The 11,943-nt window shown below is 38.4% G+C and overlaps 1 protein-coding gene across 1 annotated transcript in view; it reads left to right on the forward strand.

Annotated features, from left to right (window-relative positions):
• ARL8B (ADP ribosylation factor like GTPase 8B) overlaps window positions 1-3,778 on the forward strand; it is a 33,109-nt gene extending 29,331 nt beyond the window's left edge. The window contains exon 7 of the mRNA XM_037903862.2: window positions 1,784-3,778. Coding sequence (XP_037759790.1) covers window positions 1,784-1,833 — 50 coding nt within the window. The 3' untranslated portion in view covers window positions 1,834-3,778. The remainder of the gene's footprint in view (window positions 1-1,783) is intronic.
• The last annotated feature ends 8,165 nt before the right edge of the window (window positions 3,779-11,943 follow it).

Below are 11,943 nucleotides of genomic sequence, written 5' to 3' on the forward strand. Positions count from 1 at the left end.
AGATACCTTTCTTGAACTGGACGTACGCACACTCTAACCTCTTATCTGTATTCGACATAGGCAATGAGTCTGAGCCATTTTCAAAGTACTGTACAGTATACATTCATTATAGTAACTTCCTCAGTGTCATTTTAGTAAAAATAACTTTATGCCACTTTGGAGGAGTTAAGAAGCACTGAACTTGAAGCCTTTACAATACTTGTATCCAGTCAGTGAAATGAAGTTTATTGCATTACTTCAGCTAGTCTCTAGTTATGAGCTGCAAGCTAGAAATAGCAAATTTAGCTTAAAATACAGTAGTTCACATCTTCAACTCTTTTAAATTTGAAGCTTATGAAAAGAACTGTAGCTAGGTTCTAGTGTTCAGGAAACTGGTTTCATGGACACTTATCCATGATTTTAATCAGAGGAAATGAAGTATATGAATGGATAAAGGCTCCAATTCCTTATTGCATAACAAATCTCATTTGTTTGGTGCAGTAGTGGGTATTCTGTTTCTTTTACTTCTGGGCTAGATGCATCAGAGGGAGCTTGGACAAAAATCTGGAGGGAGAAGTGTGCAATCTACTTTGCTAGGTAACAAAATGTTAGGTGCTCCACCTACTCTACAGGTATAAGAAGGCCAGCTGGTTGAGGCTGTTACATGACCTTAAATGACTAATGCTGCAACTCAGACAAGGCTGTTGCATTGCCAAGATCTGGGGGAAGCTAGATTGTGATATGGTGACTTGACCATATCTATCTCATTAACCATTCTGGGTAACAGATGGCCAGTATATAAAAAGATGTTCTTTATCATTGCCTTTTTATAATATGAAATTAAGTTATCACTTCGAGTGGATATAGCTAACATTTATCTTCAAACCACATTTTCTGGAATCAGTGCTTCCAAACCAAGATTCAGACATAAGGATGTTATTGTAGATTATCTGCAGGATGTCAAACCAATAAACTTGGTGTCCTGGCTTTGTATTTCTGGCTGTTCATGTATCTTCCTGCGCTTCAACAGTCTTGTGATTGCTCAGGAAATTGACATGGGTAAGAATCTGTGTGTTTTCATTACACTCCCTGCTTAAACATTGGACCGGTGACAGCACATGTACCTAAAACATCACCTGTCTAAATAATCAAAGCTAGAAGGGTAAACATCAGAGTACAGATGGGTAAACTGAGAATACTAGCTCAGTCACAGTTAATTAGCATCTGAACGAAGAGTAGGATGGTCATCTGATTCCCAGGCTAGTGTGCTTGAGGCTTATGTATCTGACTAAAGTTAGCTTCCCCAGAACATGGTATTGTATAGCTAATAAGATCCAATACGTGTGTGGAATAAGACAAGTCTCTGGCTTCAGTTCTTTCTCTTTAATTTTACGTAGCTTGTTTTTGGGATTTGTCTAATGCTGGAGCCCTCAGATGTGCCCAGGTATTCCTTCCACTGGCTTCTTTACAGTTTCATATTAGGTGCTGTTGAAATTTTGCTGATTTATGTGGCACTTCTGAGGGTGTAGGAGGGGGCAGTAGGACCAGGTACCAGTGAGACATGTTTTAACTTCCCATACAGACTCCTTTGGGGGTGTAGAGGGGAGGTGAAATTTCTCCAGCCTGTGACAATATTGAAGGTTCCTCTCAGCTGTGTACTGAGAACAGCATCCTGGAAGAACTTATATAAATAAAAGTTTTCCGGTATATGTTATAGATAATGATTTAAGTTACCCCCTCCCCCCAAAATTTTTTTAGCTATATGTAAAAACCTTACACAGTGCATCTTTTGTTTTCCCTTTAGATATCACGCTTCAGTGGCTTATTCAGCATTCAAAATCTAGAAGAAGCTGAAGTCTTCCTGGAATCTCCCAGCTGGCCATAATCTCAGAATTGTCCACTCCCTCCATGATGAATTACAACCCATTAGTCCTCTTGTATCCAAGAAATGGCCTTTTTCAGTTCATTTCTCATGTGCACTGCTGAAGACCTATATTCCTGTTTCTATCACAAAGAATCAACTAGAGTTGTCATGATAAAGTCAGCACAAAAAGGGTTTATTTTACAGCTGTCTAGAGAGTGTGTGTGTGGGTGGGTGGCTGGGGGCTTTTTAAAATTCTGTACCATATTAAATCAGAGTACATTTCTGTTCTGGTCTTTCTGGGCCAGATTTTTATATTTGATTTTCAGAAAATGTTAATATTTTATTTCTAGTGTTTAGTGGCTTGAAGATGCTGTCACTGCACAGCATTAAGATTCTAGAGCCATATAGGGCATTTAGAAAGCATCCCACATCACACTTAAAGGTTAACTTCATTTTAATCTCACAAATGCATGTGAGGTGCATATTGTAAGATTTAGAAATGGAAATTGTCTGCATAGGGAAGCACTAGGTCAGCATCACTAATTCTACAGATGGGACTTCATGTAGTCCCTTCTAGACACCACTTTTCTGATGAATTAGAAAAGCCAAATCTTGTATTTGTCTAGATCATTACTTGTATCTTCCTTTTTTGTTGTTTTATGGGGATGGAAATGGAATATTTTACTAACAGCTTTCAACAGTTGGAGTATTCTAGGAGACTAAACAAATTTGCTAAGAGCATCGCTTTGCTCACAAATGCAGTTTTCTGTCTCCAGATGCTTTAAATGGTCTTTATCTGAAACACCAGAACAAATCTGAGTTGCTGCATGATACTCAAATTACTTTTACTTTAGTTTGGTAATCAGTGATACTGTTGACTTTCAGCACTGCACCTGTGTTACTGTATAGTCAGTGTCTTATTCATGGAATAGCTGGGCACAGTTTCACTTGGTGCTATGGAATATCTAGCTATTGTGACAACTCTAGACCTGCCTGCTTGCTCAATGTAATCATGTGCAAAGTCTACAGGTTGTAAGTTGAAATATTTTATTGTGTCTCAAAGCACAAGAGAGCCAATGAATTGATCCTGTTTCTTGATTAGCTTCTACAGTATGGAGAAATATGTATAAACTAAAGATTGTAACATGTCTTTGTAGCTATACTTTCTCAGTGACTTCAGTATATTTAAAGGGACAGATTCAAGACTGGTTTGTTCATATAGTAATGTTAATGTAGCCCACTGTAGTGTATACAACTATGATACACCTGCTCGTGTTGCCTCACACTGTGTGTGATTCTTTTAAGCAGCACCTAAACATAGATTCAGATGGTGCACTTTCAGAGCCTTCAGTTGTGAACACTTTCGTCCATCACGTAATTAAGACAAACCAGTTTTAATTTAGATTGCTATGGCCTTACTGTTCTGTATCAACTACTGCACTGTGCGCACACTACATGTTGTCTCCATTCATAAACCCAGCTTGTATTTTAGTTTGTCCTTTCATTCTCTGAAGCATGGTTTCAATTAATCCCATAGTAGTGTTGGTACTGTGGAGAGGGGTATATTAACTTGCTACTGTAGTCACTAGTTCACCCTGGACTGCTACAGTTACTTTGTTTAGCAACTTTGCTTGTGCCTAAAATAAGGAAACTGAACTAGAATGTGTGAATCTTTCTGTGTGGGGACCAGGTCACTGTTTAGTTAACTGGCCTATAGCTGAACTTGGTGTGTTTGGTGTGTATCTACTTGACTGCTTTTAGAATTTATGGCATCCAAACACTACTACCAACTATTAACCTGTGCATTAATCTCTGCATGTGAACAATTTAAATAATTACTGAACTTTGTAAATAAGTGAATTTTTTTTATTTGGATGCATATTGTTGGTTTACTGCTCTTCAGCTTTATTCAATAAACTTACATTTTGAGGGTTATATTGACACTTACTTTACTGACTCCTCAGTTATAGTCTGGCTTAATGTCTTTCTGTGGGCCATGGGTGAATATTAAAATTAAACAGGAAGTCAAAATAGAATAGCGATTGGACAACATACAGTGTTTCACGGAAGGAATGGCTGGTCCATCTGAAACTTGCCCTACTCACCTCTTCCTTGCACATAGAACTCATAACTGCATGCTTGGATCCTGGAAGAAAACAGAGTGGACTGTTGAGATCATCTGGTCTGACCCATCTAACACAGAGCAGGCCATAGAACTTCCTCAAAATTATTCCTAGAGCATATCTTAGAATAATGTCCAGTGTTTTAAAAATTGTCCATTGGAGAATCTACCATGACCTTGGGTAAACTGTTCCAGTGGTTAATTGCCCTCACGGTTAGATTCAGACTGGGAAAAAAGGTGTAAATTTTTGTCTAGCTTCAACTTCCAACCATTGGATCATAACTTTCTCTGCTAGATTGAAGAGCCCATTATTAAAGATTTGTTCCTCATGTAGGTACTTAGACTGTCATCCAGTTGCCCTTACATTTTCTTTGTTAAGCTAAATAGATTGAGCTCCTTGACTATCACTATAAGGACTTTTTTTCTTTTTTTTTTTTTTTTTTTTTTTAGTCCTCTAATCGTTCTCCTGGCTCTTCTCTGAACCCTCTTCAATTTATCAACATCCTTGAATTGTGGACACTAGAACGGGACAGTTTTCCAGCAGCAGTTGCACCAGTGCCAAATATAAAGATGAAAATAACCTTTTTATTTCTATTCAAGATTTTCTTGTTTAGACATTCAAGGATTACATTAGCCCTTTTGGCCACAGTATTGGTGACCTGTCCTCTTCATTATTTACTATTCCCCCAATTTTTCTCATCTGCAAAAACTTTGATTTTTGTTTTTCCTCCAGATCATTAATAAATATTTTAAATAGTGTAGGGCTAAGAACTGAGCCCTGTGCGACCCCACGAAAAACACACCCTTTGAATGATTCCCTATTAGGTCTCAATATGTAATTGCAGTCAGCCAGCTTTTAATCCATTTGTGTACCATGTTAATTTTGTCTTTCTAGTCTTTCATCAAAATGTCATGCAGTAGCAAGTCAAATGCCTTATAGAACTCTAAGTATATTATATCAACGCTATTCCTTGTGTCAGCTAAACTTGTAATCTCATCAAAAAGTATCAGATTAGTTTGATATGATCTATTTTCCATAAACTGATGCTGACTGGCATTGTTTACCCTCCTTAATTATTAATCAAGTTCTGTATCAGGCACTACATTATCTTGTTCAGAAGTGATGTCAGACTGATGGGTCTATAACTACCCAGGCCATCCAGTTCACCCTTTCTAAATATTGACACAACATTGGCTTTCTTCTGGAACTTCCCTGGTGTTCCAAGACTTATTGATGATCAACATTAAAGGTCCAGTGGGCTCCTCAACTTGCATCCAAGAGTTTTAAAAGGGCCATCTGGAGCTACTGATTTTAAAAAGTCTAGCTTCAATAGCTGCTTTTGCACATCATCCTGAGGTACTAGTGGAATGGAACAAGTGTTATGTGACTACCTCTCCTCCAGTTACAGAACAAATATTTATTAAACACTTCTGCCTTTTCTGCATTATATTACTAATTCTACCATTTCCATCTAGTGACAGACTAATACCACCGTTAGGATTATTTGTTCCTTATATACTTTAAAAGCTCTTCTATTGTCCTTTAACTCTGCTGGCCATCAATAGAGCCCTGTGCGGATACAAAATTTGTATCTGCATCCAATCCTCAAGCTTCAGAAAATGGTCTGCAGATATCGACATAAAGCAGATATCCGTGGATTTGCAGGGCTCTAGCCATAGGTTTCTCCTTGTATCCCTTTTGCTTTCCTTATAAATTTTCTTCAATTCCTAGCTTTGAACTTCACTCTTTGTTTTTGTTCTCTCTCTCTCTGGTCAGGTTTTGTGTCCATTATGGCCGCCTTGATTGTGGCTTTTTGGGCATCTAGTGAAGTATTCTTTAAACAATCCCCAATTATCATTCACATGTTTCTGATTTAAATTCTTCCTCATAATTGTCAAATTTGTGAAATTAGCCCTTAGAAAGCACCAAGCATATGATCACCAGTCTGGACTTTATTCTGTTTGCACATTATAAATGTGATCACTTCTATCTACCATTATTAATTTTTAGTTCTGTGATCCAATTCCTCTTTATATGTCAAGACAAGGTCTAATTCAGAATTCCCTGACGTTGGATGCAACACTTTTTTTTTTTTTTTTTTTTTTGAGTTAGGACGTTGTCAGCTGTAGTCCTTAGAAAATTCCAAGGATGTTTTAATACTGGCAGCATATGATCTCCCGTGTACATCACTCAAATTGAAGTCCCCCATAGTTGCACAGACTCCTCCCTCTTCCCCCCCCCTCCACTTGCTATAAAGAGGTGCAGAAGGAGCTGGTCATCCTGTTCCCTAGTGTGGCTTGATAGTGTATGGCAGATGCCAACTAATACCCCTTTTTGCTTTATCTGCTAGGACGTTGATCCAGAAGCATTCAAGATCATTTTATGCTGAGTTATCGGTGACTCAAACAGGTAATAACATTTTTGATGTAGAGTGCTACTGCTGTTCCCCCCCTTCCCTTTTGCACAGTCAATTATTCCTACACAGGTTATGGTCATTGGTTTTTAACATTACAATCATGGGCGTCATCCCACAATTTTTCCATAATACCAACTAGATCAAATTTATGCTCATAAATGAACAACTCCAAATCTTCCTGTTTTGTTTCCCAGGCTTCCAGCACCGGTGTATATGCAATTAAATTATTTCTTCTTAGTGTCCTTTTGGTTTCCTAAGATGTTGGAAAATTTTTCTTCTATGTGAAGTGTGCATGTCTTCCCTCTTCACCCTCCCCTTTTGTGATTAGTTTAACACCCTCTGACTACTCTAGCCAGCTTGGCCCAACAAGCTTACTTCCTCTTCTGCTGAGATGGAGGCCATCCAAACTATACAGCTCCTATTTCCCCACAGAAGGTGGACTAATGTTCCACAAAACCAAAATCCTACATCACTTACCTAGCCAGCAGTTAGCTTCCAGAATCTTCTGCCTTCTCTCTTCCTTGGGTTGTGGGACAGGAATGACAGCTGTCCAAGTGGTGATCTTGATGAGCATGCTTTGGAGGTCTCTGAAATTTATTATCTGTGAAATATACTGTGACAGTGTCATTAGTGCCGATATGAACTGTTACCACTGGATCCTTACCTGTAGACTTCAAAAGCCTATGTACAGCTGAGTGAACTCCTGTCTATAGTACTCATTGCCCCATATTTCTACTTATATTCTGTCTCCATGTATCTCCAAGAGCTGTGGAAGGAACCGTTGATCTAGACAACGGTCACTTTGAGCAGGCATATCTCTCAACCAGCCTAAAAATGTAAGGTGATAGAATTTTGGTTCACATTTCAATTGCTTCTGACTTGAGGCACTATATCAATTTAGTTCTGACCCTGTATGTGTCTTGCCCTTCTTATTTATAGGCTTCTTTAGTGGGACAAGCTACTGTTCCTGTTCCATGACCTCTGTCAATTAAAGTGATGGGCCACACATCACCAAATACCCTTATGTACCTGCATTACTATGGGCATCCTTACCAAGTGGTTTAGGGCCAAGTTAACTTCACTGGGCGTCAACCCCCCGAGTAAGACTGCATTATGTCACCTTCATACGTGCTTGCTCTAAACCAGTTAAAGCAAATGAGTGCTGAGAGTACTGAGTTTGCTGCTACCATGCAATACTGGTCCTACTTGTCAAGACTTGTCTTCAGTGCTGTCAGTTTAGCCCTCCTTAGGCATGCTAAAACCACTAGTTTTAGGGGACGGAAAGCATTCGTATTAAGAGGCAGAGATGGGCTGTATGAGTAGTTTTGCTGGGCAGATGGTAGGTACTGTAAGGTAAGCTTGTTAATGCCTTAATCACGGCTTCTTGTTTTGAAGAGTAAACAGATCCACTGTTCTGTTCTTGGCTATCTCTTTTGTAATTAAAAAATTAGTTTCTGAAATTATAGCATATTGAAAGGAAAAATTGCACTAATCAAAATGTGTATAGTAAGCTAGATGCTCGAACTCAAATTTTCACAAGGCTAAGGCAAATTGCTGTAGGCAGGGACGCATGCAAATTGAGTCAGTCAAGACTTCCTCCTATTAAATATGAATGAGCTTTATAAGGGCCAATTTCACAAATCTGAAAACAATTGAGAAATAACATGGGAGGAAGAATTTCATCAGAAACATGTGATTGATGATGAACACTTTACTAGATGCTCCAAAAGCCACAATCAAGAAGGCCATACTGGATTAAAAAAAGGAAGGGTGGTTCACAATGACGTGTTAGTTCCAGAGGAGTCTAAAAAAAACAAATCTGCATAATGAGCAAACACCATTAAATCTTTTTTAAAACTACTGTTTTTTTGCCTTGAAACCTTTACCTCTGATCCAGTTAGCTTTCTGAAATGCACATGTAAATTGGGCCTATCAAAAGTTGACTAGTCTGGTCTCTGCAGAAGAAGAGATGCCTTTTGAGCACAGTCCTAGGCTGATTACAGCCTTCAAACTGGGAAGAGTCCTGGATTATTGGCATCAGAAGACTCCATATGTGATATTCAAAGTGAAAGTTACACAAGCAGTATGTGATTACTTCCCCACTGCTCTAGAATTCAGTGTTGGATTTAATAGAACTCTTAACTTGTATCTGGTACAGTTCAGATCTAAGGCCCCATGCCCTTCAGTTGTAATAAGTTTGGGGAAGAAAGAATAAGGTGAGATGGGTGTCAGTAGTGCATTGTTACAGTGGTACCTCAGATGTTGCATCTGCATTGTGTTCCACCCACAAGCATGTCTTCATAACACAACCCATTTAGCTAATCAGAAAATCAGGCAAAAAGAGTCTAAAATTTTCTCAAGTCTTTTTACCCCAACATTTTGAAAGTTTCAGTACTCTGTCCTGCCCACAACTCTTCCTGGAAAATAATGTATATGAGTGGCCTAATCTGACATTGGTTTGATACACTGTGTCTGGGAGGTAACCTACATTGCCCTTTATTTTTTTTAAGGTGTACTTTGCCTATTAACGTGAGGGCCAGTTAGAACACTTGTTTCGCAGTATTATTTATCCCATCTCCTACTCTGTCCCTTTTATGCTCTGATGGGCCTTTTTATTAACTGGCAATTAAATAAAATGACTTTTAACCTGAAATTTCAAGGGTCCCATTATGGATAATAATCCGCTTGCCTCAGGTGTTTATATTCAGCTTTTACAATGAAAGTAGATTAGTTTCAGCCTCTAATTTTCTTAGGCTAATGAAATGATGCAGTTGTGAACACTTCTGAGGAATATTTACCTCTAAATTTTTCCCTTTCTTCTTGAATGCATGAAAAGTGTGTGGCGTTTTTGTTTTTGTCCCTCCCCTCCCTCCCCTTTTCTTTTTTGCCATAGGTTCTGAAACCCTTTTCTAAACAAAATGTACCCGTTGGATCTTACTATTTGAGTATTCATTTAAGAAAATTGGGTCTCCTAGAGGTAAAATACAGAGCCAGAGAAGTAAACTCCTGATATAACTATGCATTTAATTAATGGGGCATCAATCATGCTTTCATTATTTCCTGATGGCCTTTTAGTGTTTGTATGGTATCCTGATAATTTAGAGCTGATGGGTATTTGAGTCCTTTAAAGTATAATTTGTCTGAAATCTCCTAGTCTGGCACTAGGATTCATCTCTGGATGTTACTGATCATAGAGCAGGGTGTCTGTAGACTGGTTTTAGGAGAAATGTTTGCATGTGCACACCCAGAGAACTTTGGCCATGTGAAACTTAAAGTTGAGAGGTGTGAATCTCCCACATCAGTTGATTTGAGAAACTCTTGTCTGGGTTGGTAGATCATCATCTGAATGAAATTTAAAAGTGCTGTATAGTTCCCACTGTCAGCCTTAATGAATATATCCTAGTAGACACACAGAGCAACTCTCCCTACAAATTCTGCGTGTGTGTGTGTACATGTTTTAATACTCTCTGATGTCTGGCTGAAGTAGAGTGTGTGTGTGTGTATCATACTACGAGCTACAAGATCACTAACTTCTAATATATTGGCCATTTGCTGTGGCTGTCTCATGTTACGCTGCACTATTTGATTTCTAGCCATTTTTTTTAAATTCCTGTGCCTAATTAGCATAAGAATACCATTTCTTCACAGGTGGTATGCCTCAACTCTGCTCCCTACTGGCTCTATTTTACTTTGCACTCAGCCCAAACGTGTAAAAAGATAATAGTAGAAATATAAATGTAGGTGGTAAGGGAAATGAGATCGAGTTCTTAAGCAAGCAATTTTAACTAACTGGCTTGCTTTAAAGTGTGTATTACTCAAGAGACTAAATAGGAAAAAATCCATCTATTAGAAATTTTTTTTGTCCCCGAAATGCTAGCTTTTTGAAGACTGACTGGCCTCACCAAACCACAGTAAATTTTTACTATATGCTGCTATAAGCTTAGGGATGCCAAGTGGTAATAAGTATATGCCCTAGTAATACACTATTTATTTTTGAGTCACTTAGAAAGTGACTAACACATACATTCACTCTGCAAGGGTGTATATGCATACTTTTTTTTTTTTTTAAAGGGTCAAAATACTCTTGCTTAATCATCTATGTGGTAGTGTGGCTGCTCTTAGAATAGATGTTTTCATGCACTATTTGAAATGTCAATCTGCTCCCTATCCCCAGTCCATGCACTGGATGACATCTATGTGCAAGAAAAAGGCAGCTCTCTAGCCCAAAGGCTTTGTCCCTGTTGAATTTCTAAGTGCAAGTTTTAGTGCTTTGCAAAAAAGTCACATGAATCTTCTATAGTGCTTGGTAGGCTAAATATCAGGGTTACTGCCAGTTCCCCCTATACTTTTATGGATGCCTCTTGCAATAACAAGCAACAGGTGATCTGCCTAGTGTATAAAGCACTGAACTAGAAGTCGAGATATGGCTTCTGTTTCCAGCTCTAAAACTGACTTGCTGTGTGACCTTATGTAAGTCACTTCACCTTCTTATTCATTCTTGTGGCTCAGTCTCCCTATGTGAAAAATGGAGAAAACCAGGTAACTTTCAACAGTGAAAAACACTCTAAGTACTATCGCTTCCGCACATTATCTACATATACATTTTCATATATAAAGTCTTGTGTATGTGCATAGAAAAACTAGCTCCTTCTAGATACTGATGTAATTATTAAGCCATGATTTTTAAATGTTAAAAATTATAGTTATAAGTATTAAATTGACAAATGAGGCCATGACTAATTTTCAAGTTGTCTCTATCTTTTTGTTTCTGTTGGCTCATAGTTGGGTAGGTGGCAGTCCCATTGTTGAAAATTGAAGAAACCATAGGCTAGACCTCTGTATGTACTTTCATAACACATTTAAATACCTTGTACAATATGGTGAACAATGGGGCCAGTCCATTGAGAAGTACCTTGTTGCTTACTACACTGAACAAGCTCTTCTTATTTCATCACTTTGAAGTTTGGTTGCATCCTGGCCCAGCACCAAAGTAGTGGTTATTACAAACTCCGTTTCATAGGTGTGATTCCCACTGAAATCAACAGTAGTAACATCGCTGTAACTTGAGAGCTGAATTTTGAAAGCTATCAGTGACTGTAAACGCCAGGTCAAAACAAAGCAATTTCTTGGTTTAGTGTTTGATCAGGGATGTGTGCAGGAATTTAAATTTCACCACTTTTGGAGCGGCATGTTCTGTGCCTTCATGCTGACCTCCAGGCCAGAGGAGCTGCTTCCCCCCCCCCCCCCGCCCCCCCATACTTATGCACGCCCTGTGTTTGATGAAACTTTCCCCTTCCTGATACCTATTTACTTCAGTTAGTTTAAGCCCTGAAACATAAGCTTTCTTGCTCATTTTTTATCTCCTAGAGATTTGAAATGCATAATTACCGGGGAGGATTTCATAGATCACATTACTTAGCAAGTAAAGTAAATAAATGACCAGGAAAACAGCAAGCTATTGTAATTAGTATGCATTCAAAGCAAAACTTGAGTGTTTAAGGCAATAAAAGGGAAAGGACTGAAGCAAATTCACTTAGTACAAAAAATACATCGCTTAGGGA

Source organism: Chelonia mydas, chromosome 7 (genome assembly GCF_015237465.2).
Source record: "Chelonia mydas isolate rCheMyd1 chromosome 7, rCheMyd1.pri.v2, whole genome shotgun sequence".
Lineage (NCBI taxonomy): Eukaryota > Metazoa > Chordata > Testudines > Cheloniidae > Chelonia > Chelonia mydas.